Source organism: Podarcis pityusensis (genome assembly GCF_964106645.2).
Source record: "Podarcis pityusensis genome assembly, chromosome: 7".
NCBI classification, from domain to species: Eukaryota; Metazoa; Chordata; class Lepidosauria; order Squamata; family Lacertidae; genus Podarcis; species Podarcis pityusensis.
The window spans coordinates 38,319,189-38,337,356 of NC_138031.1; the positions used below are offsets into that span (position 1 = coordinate 38,319,189).

The window sequence follows — 18,168 nt, forward strand, 5'->3', positions numbered from 1 at the left end:
GGTCTGGTGAGTCTTTCTGGGGAGAACATTCCACAACTGAGGTATCCCTTCAAAAGTATCTGCTGCTTACTAGCCACTCATTTCGCCTTATATGGGGGGGGGGGAGTACACAGAGGAGGGCCTCAGCCTCAGAAAATAATCTCACACATTTACATATGTGAGGAGATTGGCTTTTAGGAACCACAAGCCATTTAAAGCTTTAAAGGTTAACACCAGCACTGTGTGTATATTTATATTTCTCCTTTTATCCATAAAAAGTGTCCCTGGCTATAATATATATTTACAAATACATCAAAAATAGCATTTTTTAATAAAGCTATCAATATACATTGGAAGAATTTTTTTTCAGCCTGCCTAAAAAACCACAAGAGACCAACCAAACCTCTTCAGAAAGGGAGTTCTGCAACCTCCATGACTTAACGGTAAAGACCCTCTGCTGCAACCCACCCAGCCAAACTTCTGAAGGTAACAGGATGTGTTGCAAGGCCTCAGATTATGAACGTACTGGAAGGCATGTTCACATGGTAAGAGGCAATCCTCAAATACAGCGCTCAAAAAAAGCATTCAGAGTTTTTAAAGTAATATTGAAAACTTAAGGTGAAGACACACACATTTTTAAAGCAGGTTGTCCCCCAACTTACATATGTGTCATAAATTCTTGATGCTTTAAATGCAGGGCTTTTCTTTCTGTTGAATTTCATCTTGCTGGTTTTGGCACAATGTTCCTACTTGTCAACATATTATTAAATCTTGATTCTGGCTTTTATGGTGTTGGCCACCCCTCCCAGCTTTGTGTTGTCTACATATTTTAAAAGCATCTCCTCAACACCTTTGAAGTATTTTATATGTTTATAAAAAATACTGAATAGCACAGAGCCTAAGAAAGCCCTGTGGAACACCAGACTGCTACAGAATATTGAAAAAATTTAAGGGGCAGTCAGTTTTTCAACCAGCTGCAGATCCACCCAACAGTTGTTGTGTCCAGTCCATATTTTACCAGCTTGTCAATGAGGAAATCATAACTTTATCAACTACTGGCAAATGTTTTTGGAATTTTAGTCCAAGAACTTCTGGAGGGCAACAAATTGGCTAATCCTGGTTTATGGCATTGCCATGATCTGGGCAACTAGTAACTCTCAAAAAATAAAAAGAGGTGAGGTTGGCTTGAGAACTTCTTGATAAACTCGACCATACATGATAGTAGCCAATTTTACTTTATCCAGGGGTACCTTTGAACTGGCAAAAGGATGTCTCAAAGAGAGTACAGTTCTATCCAGTGTACATCTCATCCCAGATTAGCTTTCCTAATGCCTAATAACACCTCTGTATTGCCATATCTAGTCAATCGTTGTACCTAGACATAAACTTTGGAACCTGCACTGCCTTCTTGACATTAGCTGGAAAGGGGAGAGGTGGGTTTCAGCAGCATAGTGGCACCCAAACCCCAGTACTTTCAGTATTAAACCCATTAGCCTTAATTTCATATGCCCATAGAGAAAGATTGGCTGAGAAAGAGAGAAAAATGGGGCAACGCACAGCAAAAGGACCTGATCAGGTGTGTGGTGTCATTCCCAGGTAAGGCAGCCTCCTTTATACAATTCAACAAGGCAGGTTTTGAAGCAGCAAAGTACTAATTTATGTGTACATTTCTAATATTGCATGCATTTTGCTTACCATATGTATATATGGTGGGTGAAGAGATTCAGGTGCATTATCCCACAGCCGGGTTGGATTTTAGTTTACTCCTCTTATTTCAAAGGAACTCACAAGTAAGTGCGCACAGGACTGCAGCATCCTTACAAGAACCCTGTAAGATAGGTCAGCCCTGTTATCCTATAATGACAGGTGTAAGGGAAGAAGGGTGACACTGAGGAAATGTGACTCACCCAAGACCACATATTACAGAAGTGAGAATGACCTAAAGACTTCACAGCACACAGCTCACACGCTTAGCTACTACACAGATCAGCTCTGGTAACAGAACAACTGAATGCTGTGCAACACTCTGGGAGATCTACTGAAATTGCATATTGTCTTTAAAATGCTGCAATTTTTTGACTAATTTTTGCCACACATTTCTCTAGCTCTAATTCTGCTTTGGCCTTAGAGAAGCCTCGTGTGATTAAGAAAAAATAAAGCAAAACAAATTGTTACTTAGCAAAGCTGAAAGCAATTTGAAAAGTACTGTACAAACAATCTCTTGTCATTTCAAAACTAACATCAGAAACTGAAACTTATATTCATCTATAGAGACCAGGCATTGACTTATGCCTGTGTCATATCACACACAAGTTTAACTTGTGCTCATGCTCATCTGAAAGTCCCAAGTAAGCATTTTGAATATACACAGCTTTGTAGCAGCTGATCTAGAAAATCACAAAATGACACCTAAATTGTGTCATTATCCCACAATTATATTTGTTGCTCATGGTGTGGTGAAATCTGCATGGAACATCACTTTGTGAAAGAGCCCAATATGAATGCACTTCCTTGGCAGCAGTGTGATAGCAAGGTAAAATTTCTGATTGATAATGAATTCTGTGTGGCATTCTCTCATTCTGATTACAGATAGGTAGCCGTGTTGGTCTGCCATAGTCAAAATAAAAAAAAATCCTTCCAGTAGCACCTTTAAGACCAACTAAGTTGGTCTGATATAATTCTGATATAATTGCAAGCAATTGCTGAAAAGCAGGGAAATACTTTCAGTGAAGCAGCTTAAGGAAAAGAATTTTTTTAAGACGGGGGGGTTGAAAAATGAGGGCTCCTTGTAGGAATGAATCTTAACAAGTTCATAGTAATACTATGGCAAGTTTAAAAAGCTAATTTAAGAAGCCTCTTTCTAGGGCAAATGACTTAATCTAATCCTAAATACACTTACAAACATAATATCAGCCCTACTGGATCATGCCGAAGTCCCATCTTCATGCTGAAGACCCTAAGCTGACTGCTTATTAAGTCACAGAAGGCTACCTGTCAAGCAGCAGTGAAGGTGACAAAAGAGAATTACTTTGCCGCCTCTGTTGCATCCTCAAAGAGCTGTCTGGCAGAGTTGTTTTGAATAGTCCAAAGGCTGCTCATTACCAGAAGTGGTAGACGGACCTCTGGAGCCCTCAGCAGCATGATGTGATCAGTTTTCACAGCACTTTGAGGATAAAGTAACTCAGCTCCATAGTGCCTTGGGTGTCACCGTCATTGCAGTTCCACCTGAGGTGTCATATATAATGCCTTCCCATGCTCTGCGGGATCAGATTGAATTTGCATGGCCCAATGATTTGGACAAGACTCTTACAAAGATGTGCTTATTGCTCTCATGAACCATGTGCACAACCAGGCTGTGGTGAGTGCATCTTTATGTGATGGAATGATGCCTGCTTCTCTTAAACAAGTGACAGTGTGTTCACTCCTGAAGAAGCCCATTCCGGTTTCTATAATTTATAATTATAGAACCACCCAGTTGCAATCACAGTTGTACCTCAGGTTACAGATGCTTCAGGTTACATACGCTTCAGGTTACAGACTCTGCTAACCCAGAAATAGTGCTTCAGGTTAAGAACTTTGCTTCAGGATGAGAACAGAAATCGTGCTACGACGGCACGGCAGCAGCGGGAGGCCCCATTAGCTAAAGTGGTGCTTCAGGTTAAGAACAGTTTCAGGTTAAGAACGGACCTCCGGAACGAATTAAGTACGTAACCAGAGGGACCACTGTACCCCTTTTGGGGACAAGGTGGTGAAGAAAGTAATGGCTGAGCAGTTGCAGAAGTTCGTGGGGGGTACAGATTATTTAGATCCACCTCAATCTGGTTTCAGGCACAATTTTGGGACTGAATCAACCTTGATTGCTACTGGATACCAGTTGCTGGAAACCACAGGTAAGCAGAGTGCTGTTGCACTCATTTTGACTTGCAGGCATCTGGCTGGCCACTGCGAGAACAGGATGCTAGATTAGATGGGCCATTAGCTGATTCAGCAGGCTCTTAGGTTTTTATGCTCAGAGCCATATAGCTTCACAAGGTTGCAACTTTTCTCTGAGAAAGCCCTACTGTCTTTAATGTGCTGAACAACGGGCAGAAATTTAAGTTATGACTCTTCCTAGCATCAAGAGTACACTGCCTATTGAATTTCTACCTATCATTCAGTTGTTAAACTCCACTAGAAGTCGCTCTATTTAGCTACAGCCTTCAAGTGCAATACACAGAACCAGAACAGCATAAGAACCTAACATAAGATCCAAATTAAATATTTCTAGCAAGTGTACTTAGGAATAAGCCTTTCATGATTTCCATGAATGTAAGTCTTGTCACTAAAATCACTTAGTAGGAATAATTTGTACTGAACTCTGAGACTTACTGCTAAGTAAACGTGTTTAGGATGTTTAGCATTGTGCTGTAAGTATGTTTAGGATTAGGACTGCAATATCAATTCCCTTTACAGGCTAAAGTTACTAGAGTAATTATTAAAATTGGAATCATCTGAAGCGGATTGGAGTTTGTCATGTGAGATTAAATGCAGCTATTTATGAGAAGGAAACATGAACTTGGAGGCAAAAGGAGAACAAAGTCAAGAAACCCTACTTAATCCTTTGTCTTGGAAGAAACTGTGTTGCCTAACCTTCTTTTGAAATAATTATGCCATCCCCTCTTCCACATAGTCGTCTTCTCCATCTGGAATTTTCTCCATCTGTGGAAACACGACCCTGTAGTAGTCCCTTGGTGTTTCCTGCCAAACGTGAAAAACTCTTGTTGGGGGAAGGTCCATTGCCTAGGGCTCGTCGGCTACCCTCTCGTGTAGCTTGGTGTTCTATAGACTGGGATCAGTTGTGCCTGCTGCACCCTCTAGGTTCTGGTGGCTTTGGTTCTGTCTACAAGGCTACGTACCATGGAGCTACAGTGGCTGTAAAACAGGTAAAAAAATGCAGTAAGAACCGTTTGGCATCACGGCAGAGCTTCTGGGCAGAACTAAATGCAGCACGCCTTGATCACAAAAATGTGGTGCGTATAGTGGCTGCTAGCACATGTGCCCCTGGCAATGAGGATAGTTTGGGCACCATAATAATGGAGTATGTAGGAAATCGGACTCTGGACCATGTTATCTATGGGACTGGCTGTATAACAGCTAAAAAGAAAGATGATCAGTTGAGTATAGCTCAGTGTCTGGGCTACTCCTGTGACATTATGGCAGGCTTAGTGTTTCTCCATTCACATTTGATTGTGCATCTGGATTTGAAACCTGCCAACATATTCATCACTGAACACAATGTTTGCAAGATTGGAGACTTTGGATGTTCCCAAAAGCTACAGAATGCTGCATCCGACCCACAACTTTGTCAACAAGGGGGAACATACACCCACCGTGCTCCTGAACTCCTTAAAGGTGAGCGAGTCAACCCCAAGGCAGACATCTACTCTTTTGCCATCACCCTCTGGCAAATGGTTACACAGCAAGAGCCTTATTCGGGTGAGCGCCAGTATGTACTCTACTCTGTTGTAGCTTATAACCTGCGCCCTTCTCTGACTGCAGCTGTGTTTAGAGAATCAACCACTGGCCAAAGGCTTGAAAATATAATTGGAAGCTGTTGGAGAGCTGATGTAGCAGAGCGTCCTAGTGCAGAACTTCTCCTTCACAATCTTCAGTCCCTGTCTCTAATAGTATAAAAGACCTTGTCTTGTCCCCCTTCATTTTTATTGCTGATCATCTCTTGCTAAGTTTGTGTATCTTATTGCTCTGATTCTTCTCTGCATGCAAAAGAAGTTTAAAAATATATATGTTGCTGGTGGTCAATTTTCTATAAATAAAGTTCATTACAGGAAATTAGTAGTAGGTTTGATGGTGTTCAGAGAATGCTATTAGCTGTATTTGATGGTTCTCAGAGACTGCTATTAACTGTATTCAGTTTATTATTTTGTCCTAAGCATCTGCATAGGTTAAATATGGTCAAGATCTGAGACTTGGTTGCTATCCTAGGCACACTTTGGTGGGAATTGGGTCCATTGAAGATAATGGAGCTTCCTAATAGGAATGCATACCAAGAAAAATGTAACAATTGTCATACTCCCAGTGTCATATATCAAACTAGTATTGAACAAAGGGGGGGGGGGTAACAGTGTGATTGTTATTTTATTCTCTTTGAAAATGGTGATATATCTGTATGGCTTGAGCTACAAATAAGTTATATAATTTCTTTCCTTGTTTTAAATATTTGCTAAGCCACAGTGACATGATTTCAATGGTCAAAATAGGCTCACAAACAAGGTATCAGTATGTGTAACATATCCATGCATTTTTGGGGGAACTGATCAGAATGATGAATAATAGATTGGCTCACTATTTTGTCTCCAGTTCAGATAAACCACCCAGCTGTTCATTACCAGGTGGTACAGTTTATGAAGATACTTTCTTAACTATACCTAGATAACAAAAGGGTTGACAAAACAGAGACTGATCCTTGATGGGCAAATACAACTGCAGTTCACAAGCAGTCATTTAAAGGTCATAAATGTAAGAGTATGTTAAGTTTAACTATCTAGTGATTGCTTTTAAAGTGTGTCCAGACACAATAGAGAACAGGACCCTGCACCTTTAATAGTAATGTAGAAGTCGGAATTTCAGCAGGTGTAGCTTGTCCTGAATCTAGCCACCCTAGAATAAATACTCAAGCATTATTCTCCCAGATTAGTATTGTTTGGAAAGGAAAAAGAATGATCTTAAATTGTTTCCATGCTTTGTGCCCCTATGTGAATTACAAGCATTCTGAAAATGATAAAACCTTACTTGCGGTCTTGGGAAACCAAGAACAACACAAAATAGTTAACTTCTAACAATGGTACTGCAAAAAGATTTGGATACATATTCATATCAATGTACTTTTAATATGTGGTGTGTGAGTTATGCTGCAAACCATCTTCTGATCTTTGGGTGAAGCGTGGTATATTAATTAACAACAACAATAATAATAATAATTTATTTATACCCCGCCCATCTGGCTAAGCTTTCCCAGCCACTCTGGGCGGCTTCCAACAAAATATTAAATTCCAGTAATGCATCAAACATTAAAAGCTTCCCTAAACAGGGCTGCTTTCAGATGCCCCACTGATAATGAAGCAGGAGACTGGAGGACTGCGATAGTTTTCTAACTAAATCTAAAGATATGGTGAAATCCTTGCTATTTTATTGCAACACCCTCTCAGATGACCTTTGAATTATGGATAATGATTTGTTTAATTCTACTTCCATGCAAATGTCAATGTTCCCATTTTGGTTGTTGCAAGTCTTCTGCTACCTTGTTCTTAAATGTTTGTGTTTAACATTTAAGCCTTGCTCTCATATCCACATTTTCTTTATAACACACACACACACACACACACACACTTCAATTTTCTTTTATGTTAAGAAGTGCAAGTTGAAGTTTATTATAAAATAATAATAATCAAAGCTACTTCTGAAAACAGTTTCCCTACCATCCCAATACTCTGGTCACAGTTCAGAGAGCTCTCTTAGGTCACATATTTACTATGGACTTTGGCTTATGATGATGGTGGGGACGTCCTCTTCTCCTCCCCTCAAGTATTTCAAACGGCTTCAAACAGTCATTCAAACTTCCAAGAGACTTACCCTGTGCTACAATATGCTGCTGTTTGTGGGGGGTAAATCATATTGATTTCTGTATTGACTATGGCAGTATTTGTTGATATGAATAGACTGTGGCTTAAGTTACATAAGCTTATAGGATAGGTTGTTTTAGGAACACAGCTGGGAGCAAATGCAATTCCCGTTCTCACAATAAGAAAATCTTGTTTCCAGCAGAATCAAGTTTTGCCAAGTTAGTCTGTTTTGATTAAGATATAAGGAAGTTTAAAATAGCACTCTCAATTGTATCTATTTAAACAATAATCCAAAATAAGCAGAGTATTTTTAAAAACACAGAATAGCTGCTGATGCTTCCTGACTTCGTGCCTAGAACTCTCTAGCTTTCTTGTTTGGCTGACAGAACGACACTCTGTTACGACATCTAAAACTATATATATATGGCAAAGTCTGAGGCATCTATAACTTGACAACTGGATATGTGTCATACACTACAAATATACAGAAGTGGTGTTTTTAATATAGTATAACTGAATGCTCACCACTGTGTTCACCACTGTGAAAGTGAACATTATTGGGATCAAACCTGCTTGTATTGTATGGAAGAAATATCATGGGGTCCAGAAATACTCTTACTTGGATATGGCTACAGTTGCAGAAGTAAGAAGTTCTATCTCCCACATTAACATGTTTCCTTCAGGTTCACTCATTACAACCTATGTATGTGCACAAAAACATGGGCCTGAGAATTTCTCTATGCAGTTGTGTTGCCACTGTGAAACTAGTTTCCAAAATTGTAAAACACGGTATCTAGCTACTAGACCCCAGAAACAGCTTTTCCAGAATAGTGTCTATCAATTATAATAAAACAAAAATTCCAGAAGGTATCAAAACACAAGGATTCATAGCTGTTATTAGATGAAATTTCCCTTTCATATGCAGATTGCTGCCTTGAGACTTTAAATGAGCGCTAATTAGGAGATCGAGCTACCTGTCCACACAAACTCACTTTTAAGAGCTAAGACTGCAATAGGGATGCGTGAGAAATTTTATTCTCTCCACATTTTGGGATGAGCCAAATTATTTTACCATGTCCCCTGCAACAATGTGCAAATCAGGACATAGGTATGTGTATTAGTCTCCACAATTTGTGAACCAATATGTGCATCAATACAATACTAATTATTAGTTCATTTATGAACTGCTTTCTGTGAAGTATTTCAAAGCAATTTCACAATACATAACCATTTAGAAGGCTTGTTGAAAGAGGAAATGTTTTTTTGCTGAAAAGACGATATACAGCACCTGTCTAACGGACAGGTGCTGGCACACTAGAGGGCCCATTGCAGTATCATGCAGACAGACTTCCTGGCAATATGATATCTGCAAAATGCTCTATGTTGCATACTGTAATTGTTGGTTAGGCATATAAGGGGGTGATATTATATTTTAGGTATCCTTGTTCTAGCTGAAGCTGGTAAAAGCTAGCTAGCTTAGAGCAGCTAATAACTCCACTGTAGTCATGCAAGTAAAAAAAAAAAAGTTTAATGCAGCTAGGGAACAAAGCATGTGGTCCCTTCATGGAGAATTGTCCAGAGAAAAAGATAGCTGCTTCCATAAGCAGTCCTCAGACCACTTTATAAATACATTACTTTTATTTTAGTAGAACCCCATGGATTTTTAAGAATGTATTCAAATGCATTATTGCACTATGAGAAACCATCATGGAACAGAAATACGCTGGGTAGTCCACACATAACATACTTTAATGTATTATTTACAAAGAAGTAGCTTGTGTGTCAACATAAATGGGTTGCTATCTATCATTTTTTTTAACAATAAGAACTAACCTTCACATTAGATGCTCACATTAATATAAATGTATATATCAAAATCTGTTGTATATTTGCCTTTTGTCAACTCTCCTTCTATTGCATCTTAGACCCCTGGATTTAGTCCTAAACATCTGTGTTGGTGTGCAGTCTCCTATTACAGTTGGAGATGGGCTGATGTAACAGTTGGATGTATCTTAGTTGGATGTATCTTACAGACTTAGTTTTATGTTTCAGTTTTGTTTTGTTTTAAGAATGTAACCGAACTTTGATCTGAATTGAAGTTCACATGTTCAGTTAGTATACTTTATAAGAGATGCTAGAGGAGGGCTATACCTGGTTCCTAACAGAATCAATGTCAATAAAAAGTTATTCCTTTTTGCCATAATGTGAACTCCTTAGCATCTCTCTAGATGGGAAAAGATAGAAAATTCTTATCTACAGTGGAGAAGAAGTGAATAGGTATATATGATAATCCCCTTCTGTTGAGAAAGAAAGGATAAAAAATGAGTGCTGCAGAACTCTAAACGCCAAGAAAATTACTGTGACAAAAGGTTTCACGCATTGAGTGTTATTCAGTAAACAGTAAACAGATGTATGGTTACAGTGTGTAGAATGGAAGAGATACATAACATTTCCATACAATAGTACAATACAATAGAAGCGCAATGATTATTTACAACAGCAGGAATCAATGTTATCATGTTAGCTTTGCTGAGTTGCTTTTTACACCTGTAGTGAGACAGAATGCCCTTTTCTTGTTTAAGACCTAAATCATGTTTGGAGAAATATTCCACCAACAGACTTTTATTTCACTTTTTTTGCCACCACATTACAAAGTTGTATAGGACTCCCATCTCAAATCTGCTTCAAAGTGTTACATCACTGAACTAGAATTTAACTCCAGCAATTTTGATTCTCTTTATTTAGATTTTAAATTTAGGTCAAGGATTTATCTCCCACTGCCAGCATTGTTTTCCTAGGTTTGCTAGGCTAATGTATATTGCCAATGACAACTGTTGACACTGCTGTGCATAAATAATGCTTTATAATTATTATACTAAGATCCTACTAAAAAGGAATTGTTTTCTCAAGCTCAATATGGATGGCATCTTTTCTTCCTCCCTATTCTCCACATCTTACTGAAAAACTACCACCAATGATATTTAATCTCCTTTGTCATCCATCAAAGCTGTTTTGTATCCATATTAGGTTCAGCCACTTACCCAACCTTCTTAACAAAAATGTGAGTGTGGAAATGAAATAGACATCCATTTCAATTTATCTACAACCTTCGTCTTTTAAAATAAGGCAAAACCTTTTATATAAGAGATAAAAACAAATACCTGATAAAAATGGTTACATTGCTGTTTTATCCTACTAGATGGGTAAGAGTAGTAACATGATTACTGAAGCCCTGCTAATGGAAGCAAGGAATTACCGGTAAATCCTATATTGCTGCGATGTAAGATATGCCTATTTTGCATTTGTATTCCTGAAGGCATTCTGACTTTTGTTCAAAATAATGACCAAATTGTTCCAGGGTGAGTTGTCACCTCCCTACACCCCAACATCTCATTCCCATTTACCTGGGAGTAAAGTTAGGATTGCACTGTTGGTTGGATATATCATTGTACAAAGCAGAAGAGAGGGTTTTTACTGTCCAACAGGTACAAAATTGTGGCAAAATGGTCATCTGAATGGTTCTATTGGAGAACAACATGATTAGACAGTCGTATAGTTACCTACTACGGTACTTTTATTTGTTGTTAGAACATGTGTTCATACTAGGATTTTATAGTACCTTATTAAAGGCATTCGGTTCATTATTATGTAAAATATTCCATGAAGCCTGTTCCTTAAAAACAGGCTCACCATGAATGAACTTGGGTGAGGACTAAGGGGTTAATACATGTAAGGGTGAAGTTGTTCCAAATAAAGTATAATTTAATTCCCAAATGTGTCTGATTGTGAGGAAGAATAAAGTTAAAAGTTTGCAGATCTTTAACACAAGGAATACTGCAAAGATAAATTATTCTGCCCTAGTTGCATATGTTCAGAACATTGGTGTTCTTGGTTGTGTCCTGCCTTTGAACCATCCTATTTAAAATGTAAATATTCATATACTGCTGCACTGGTCAATTATAAGACTGAAAAGTGATTCATTCTTTCCAATACTTCATAATAGGTCTCCCTAAGGACTAAACAGGACTAAACGTTGACTACATCACAATCTATCCCATGTTTGTCTTTGTCTAGAAATAGAAGTCACAGTTTGCAGCAAGTGGGGAGTGATCCTATTTCTCCCCCCCCCCCAGCACCATTTTGCCACTGCGGATTGCCTCCCCATGCTTTGCACCCAAATGTGCATAGTTGCTCAGAAATAAGTACCCTTGAGTTCTATGCAGATTACATCTAAGTAAGTGGAAGTCTTAAGACTGCAAGTCTAAGAATGCTGTGGGTTCCATCACTCTAAAACAGATTGGTTGACCCAGAGTATCTCTGAAACAAAGCTTTGGTCTCTGAGCATTTGTGGGAGTAAAACCAGCGCTCAATGGAGTAATCCCACGCATGCTTGTTTGTGCGTTAACCCTCGTCGGCTTCAGTGGGGCTTCCTTCCCCCTAACTCCAGCAACGTGGTTAACACAGGTACCTTCCATCTGTACAATTATATTGATTCTATGGGCGAGCGGCTGATCGGAGTCAATCACTGCTGAAATGGAAGGCAGCCTAGAGCTAGAGATATAGATAAATAGTTTTAAAAGGGGCGAGGGAGGTTCCGGGGCCAAATTCTAACTTGACAGACGAGGCTTGGCATCCTGGATAAACTGCCTCAGAGCAGCAAAGGCTACAGCAGAAGACGCCTTGTGAGTACAGTACACTATATGTTTACCCTTCGATGGAGGGGGGGGGGGGAAGTGTCTTATTCTGGATCAATCGGAAATTCCACATTTCAGAAGGAAGGTTTTAGAGTTTCCTTTCCTCCCTGCCGGAATAAAGGGGGAAATGACAGAAGGGAGATTTCAGGGAGATCCTACGCTTTCCCTCGCGGGGAAAAGGGAAAAGGACTCTGCTACCGGCATAAGCCTAAAACCCATCGCACAGCCATGGCGGCTCCCCTCCCTCCGCCGATCCGCCGCCCTGAGGAACAACTTCCGCCCCTGCCCCGCTTCGCAGGCCCAGCCCTCGCTGTCGCTGCTTCTCCTCCCCATCCACCCACCCGAATCGGTTCCGGGGCGAAGGGGGGGGAGAAAGGGGCGGGGCGTGTGTGCCTCGGCGAGCCTATAAAGCCCGCGCCGCCTCGCCAGCCGCCCTCTTTGCGTCCGTGTCTCGGCGAGGCGCTCGTTTCCTGACTCACCGCTGTTCCCCGGGCCTCGCGCGCTTCGGCCAGGAATAAGTCGGTCAGGAAGGCTCCGCGGCGGCCATGGTGAGGGAGACTGGGCCTCAGGAGGCGCGCGGGAAAGAGCCCTCGCGCCGACGGGTTGCCATGGATGTTGGAGACGTTCGAATTTAACGGTTGCGCCTAAGGCCCCCTCCCCAAGCCAAGCCTCCGTCTCGCGCGTGCGCTCTCACTAGCTGCTCCGAGGTCGTGGCTCTCGGTTCTTCTTTCCTTTCTGCCTCATTAAAAGCCCACCGTGGGTAGAGGCGTGCCCTCTTTCGGGGAGGGGGTTATTGGTTCGTTCTTGTTTTTATTACGTGTTTTTCTGTTCCGGTTTTGTAGTTTTTATGTTGTGAACCGCCCTGCGATCTTACGAAGAAGGGCGGTATACAACTTTAATAAATAATGGTAATAGGCGGGGAGGATACGTTTCCATTCCCGCGTCTCAAGAAAGATGGGGCTTCTGCTGTTAAGAGGCACGCGTAAGATCCCATTTTGATGTTCCCCGGTATGTTCACCAGATCAAGCTTTAATGCCGTTTTAGCTGCAGCTCTCAGGAAGTAAACCCCGTAGAACAAAGTCGGATTTACGAATAAATATGCACAGATAGGATCGGGCTGCGCAAAATACCGATTTGCGGCTGCTTGGTTATACCGAGGTTTATAACCAAGTAGGACGGCTGTGTCCACGTGCTGCAGAGAAAAGGCCTCTTTCTTCGCTGTTAACTCGCGTGGTGGAGAGATGTTTTCGTAGGCCCTTAAGAACTACAAAGATTCTTAACTTTGAACACTTTCGATTTCGTTGTCCACTGGGGCTCTTGTTATATATGTTTTTGCTTCTGTTTTACTTTTATTGTTTCTTACTACATGGAACATTTTGTTAAAAGAGCAGGATATGCATTATGAAAATAAATAGCTCTTCATCTCAGTCACCAAACTTGCAGTTTTGTAGTCAGTGAATAAGATTTGCAAGATCCTAATTTCAAATTCAAGGGACACATGGTGTATTGCCTGGGTCTTTTAACAGAGCCCAAGTGGTCAGTAAAAGCTTTTTGTGCAGTCCTATATTGAGAAGTCGGTCATGGGACATCTTTCATGACAAATACTTGTACGCCTACAAAGTTACTCTTTACTGAGTATCCTGGGGGTTTTGTTCTGTGGCATTGAAAGTGTAAATAATTATACTTATTCCTAGTCACAAAAGGCTAAGATATATCAATTAATGCTTGAGTTTGAGCAAGTTGTTGCTGTTGTAAAGATGATGCAGAAAATGCCTTCCTATGTGTGTTTACTGTTTTATGATGTGCAGAGTGCTAAATGCTTCATTTCTGCTTAGTACTGTAATGGTGGAGGGAAAGAGTCCAATATGTGCGGTAGATCTTATTTATGATTTTAAAGATTGATTTGAATTAGTTTTTGAGGTTGCAAAACTAGCATCAAACGAATGCCAGAACTTATCATTACAACCCATTTCTTTCAGGCATTTAAAGATACTGGGAAAGCACCTGTAGAACAGGAGGTAGCGATTCATCGAATCAGAATCACCTTGACAAGTCGCAATGTGAAGTCACTTGAAAAAGGTAAGTAGCAAAATAGCTGATAGGATCTAACCCTGATAGATCAGTCCAGTGACCCATCTGGTTCAGCATCCTGGTCTCACATGGGAAACCCACAGGCAGGACCTGGGTGCAAATTCAGAGGCATAGTTCAGCCATTGATAGCCTTATCTTCTTTGTCTAATGCGCTGTATGAAGAAATGCTTTCTTCTGCCTGTCCTGAATCTTCCACCATTCAGTTTCATTGAATGCCTGTGGATTCTAGTGGTATCAGAGCATGAAGAAAACCTTTTCTATGCCATGCATGATTTTAAACACTTCTGTCATGTTGCCTCATACTCTCCTTTTTTTGTAAACTAAAAAGCCATAGTTGCTGTAACCTTGCTTAGGGGAAATTTCTCCTCTCGATCATATTGGTTGCCCTTTTCTGCACCTTTTCCTAGTCTCCCATATCGTTTTTAAGGTGAAGTGACCAAATCTGTCTTCAGTATTCCAAATGTGGTCACAGCATAGATTTGTATTTAAATTCTAAACGGCTGGCAGAAGTCTGTGCACTTTCCCACCCAATTTTCTGTTTTGGCAGTTTCATCCTGTACAGTTTGGTGCTTCTAAGCCCATTGATTTCATTGGGCCTTATGACATCATATTGAGCTGTTAATGTAGTTAATGTTTAAAAATGGTGAGGACATGCTTGATTAAATGACGATTTCAGTTGAAATTGGGGGATTAAGGACTCTTCTATAGACTCATTAGTTGTGGTCTGTTGAAGTTAGCTATCTTTCTTATTGAGGTAGATTTGCATGTTTGTACCATCCGGTTTGCTTCCATATTTTAAGTGCAGGGGTGGGGATAAAGTCTAGGTTGATTGAAGTAATTTTTATGTTGCATAAGTTAAAATGTTTGCAGTGGGCATGTTTATGAAATTTGAGAATGTTGCCTATTAAAATATATAGAAAAGAGAGCAATGAAATTAGTTATCCTAAATTGTCGTCACTTCTAGTCAGTTGCTGCATTGGCAATTCACAGGAGGAAACTTTTATCTACATTTGTTGGCTATGAGGACAAAAGTGCACTGAACTACTTTGATTAATTTATACGCTATTCTGAGCCAACACTTATAGTGCTTTTTTATATATACTGATGAACACACAACTTTTTAAAAACTCAATTTTCGTTTTTATAGTCTGTGCAGATCTGATCAGAGGTGCTAAGGAAAAGAACCTAAAAGTGAAAGGACCTGTCCGCATGCCCACCAAGGTATGTAACTGCATGCACATTCTTATCCTGAATGTTTTAAAGTTTAAATTCTTTCTTGACATCACTTCTTCCTTTGCTTCATAGCTTTTACAGATGGAAGATCCTCTTAATAAGGCCTATCATTGCATCATATTTTACTTGCTTTGTAGTGACTATATTGGTTAGGGATGGAGAAGGAGATAGAACTAGTATAGTAATGTGTAGTATAGTATTGAATAGATTTTTAAAAAATAAGTTAGAGATGTATAAACATTAGAAGGTACATACAACATAGTACCTGAACTGGGAACTATCTAGTAAGCACCTATGGTACCTGTCTTTAACCAAAGATGCTAAGGTAGTGTGGTATAAATGAGTCTGTAGTTACTGGTAAGTCAACATAGCAATATGATGCTTGTAAACTCTTCAGTCCTTCATAATGGGGCTATTTGCTGAGGTAACGTTGATCAACTGCTCTGTTATCTCATTGATTTCCCCAGGGATGCAAGTTTCTGCAAAGCTCTATAGACATCTAACATAGCATTAAGCAAGTGTCGCATCATGTTCATTCCTTGAGTTTAAGGAATATTTTGGTGTGACAGCAACTAATCTCTGAAATGCCTTGTCTATTGATATTAGGGAAGGTACTTGGTTGTATTGTTTTTTATGCTTGCAACCCCACCCCATTTTTCTCAAAGGCAGGCCTTTAATATGTATATTTGTTTTTATAACTTGGTTTTATGTATATTTTGATAATTTTATTACACCTAATGTTTTAATGTCTGTTTATTTCTATTTTGAATGAATATTTTATGTAAATACCTCATTTTTTTATTAACCTTGCTAAATATATAAAATAAACATTTTACTCACATTTTAGACTCTGCGAATCACCACAAGGAAAACACCATGTGGTGAAGGTTCCAAGACCTGGGATCGTTTCCAGATGCGCATTCACAAGCGTCTCATTGACTTGCACAGTCCTTCGGAGATTGTCAAGCAGATAACTTCTATCAGTATTGAGCCTGGAGTAGAAGTTGAGGTTACCATTGCTGATGCCTAAATGATTGTCATCTGCTTCAATAAAAGTTAATATCAACTTTTACTTTTTGTTGTGTGCTTTATGGCAGTGTTCCTGCTTTAATTATGAATAGTATCAAAAGCCTCTACTTGTCCACAATTAAAAAGCCTACACAGTATGTAATTATCAGGTAGGTACGAGATCTCTGATTAAACTGATTTTTAGAACTCATTCAACAAATGAAGCGTACCAGTGTGAGTAGACTAGGTGGGGTTAAGGGAGGGGGTTATTGGTTTGTTCTTGTTTTTAGTATGTAATTATGTGCTAGATTCCTCCTGTTGATCATGTATATAGTCAATGTTAACTATATAGCACTTGAACCAAAGTCTTGTTGGTATATCTGGCTAGTTTGGGAGTTGCATTCTTGCCTCCAGGAGCCAAATCTGTTGTTGTTTAGTCGTGTCTGACTCTTCGTGACCCCATGGACCAGAGCACGCCAGGCACTCCTGTCTTCCACTGCCTCCTGCAGTTTGGTCAAACTCATGCTGGTAGCTTCGAGAACACTGTCCCACCATCTCGTCCTCTGTCGTCCCCTTCTCCTTGTGCCCTCCATCTTTCCCAAATCTAGTGTTTGTTTATCAGACTTCATTACATGTGACAAGGAAGTGGAAATCAGTAACATTAACATGAAATTAAACATCCTTCAATACACAGTGTCCACAGGTTGACATAGCACATTTGACGTAAAAAGTCACTGAAGTATTTTTATTCAAAATATACAAGAATGCTAAATGGAATTTTAGGCCCGGACCACTGCTTGTAAGGAGTTATGATAAATCATGGCTATGTAGGAGTCTGAAAAATAGAGGGCTACATTTAACTTAACGTTCGATTGATAATGAGGGAGAAGGCATTTGCTAATGCCCTCTGCTGGAGAACAGCTGCAATTGTAAAAGCACAGTATTTTTGCGTGTATTTGTAAGTATAAGGTGAAACACCAAGGGTGTGCATTCAATTTAGAAGTAGCATTTGTGTTTTTTATCCAACAAGAGAAGTTCTAAAGAAGTTTTTTTTATTTTATACAAGAACACTTGGAATGGCAGCAATCAAAGACTCAAATCCAGGTAAGTCAGCTAGCTACATTTAGGGTGATTTTAACTTCCAGTAATCCACACTGGATACATACCTTGGTTAGCCTGCACTTAAGATGCAAAACATGCACCTAGTGTGTGGATAAAAGTTCAAAAGGATATTTTGCTATCCAGAAGTTATAACTTTATGTAAAGGTGGTGCTTTAGGTTTTCTCTCCATATTGGAATATATATTTTACTCTTGCTTATTTGCAAGCAGTTATGCACCATTGTAATTACACAAAATGTAGCATTAAGCACTTCTGAAAAGTTATCAAGATAGTTTTGTGGTGGAAGCTACTGAAAAGTATCCTTTGTGATTCTTTTAAAACTTGGGCATCTGTGTGCATACATTAAGCATTCTGCTGGATGGTCCTGCAGCTCCTGGACAGGTCAAGAATTGCATGTAGATGGATTAAGTATTATGGATGAGG

General features: G+C 39.7%; 2 protein-coding genes across 2 annotated transcripts; both read left to right on the forward strand.

Moving 5' to 3' along the window:
* The first annotated feature begins 4,343 nt into the window (after nt 1–4,343).
* MOS (MOS proto-oncogene, serine/threonine kinase) lies at nt 4,344–5,701 on the forward strand. The gene has a single exon (XM_081013001.1). The coding sequence runs from the start codon at nt 4,626–4,628 to the stop codon at nt 5,649–5,651; it is 1,026 nt and encodes a 341-aa protein (XP_080869127.1). The 5' UTR covers nt 4,344–4,625; the 3' UTR covers nt 5,652–5,701.
* Nucleotides 5,702–12,680: 6,979 nt separating this feature from the next.
* On the forward strand, nt 12,681–16,688 carry RPS20 (ribosomal protein S20). Its single transcript, XM_081013002.1, has 4 exons — nt 12,681–12,840; nt 14,272–14,371; nt 15,531–15,604; nt 16,464–16,688. The coding sequence occupies exons 1-4, from the start codon at nt 12,838–12,840 to the stop codon at nt 16,644–16,646; spliced, it is 360 nt and encodes a 119-aa protein (XP_080869128.1). The 5' UTR covers nt 12,681–12,837; the 3' UTR covers nt 16,647–16,688.
* The last annotated feature ends 1,480 nt before the right edge of the window (nt 16,689–18,168 follow it).

What these genes read in the sequence shown, in the direction of transcription:
- MOS (XM_081013001.1), top strand. Translation starts at nt 4,626, where the DNA reads ATGCCATCCCCTCTTCCACATAGTCGTCTTCTCCATCTGGAATTTTCT.
- RPS20 (XM_081013002.1), top strand. An exon ending in TGTGAAGTCACTTGAAAAAG is followed by an intron (nt 14,372 to 15,530) that starts GTAAGTAGCAAA and finishes TCGTTTTTATAG; the next exon opens with TCTGTGCAGATCTGATCAGA. An exon ending in CTGTCCGCATGCCCACCAAG is followed by an intron (nt 15,605 to 16,463) that starts GTATGTAACTGC and finishes CTCACATTTTAG; the next exon opens with ACTCTGCGAATCACCACAAG.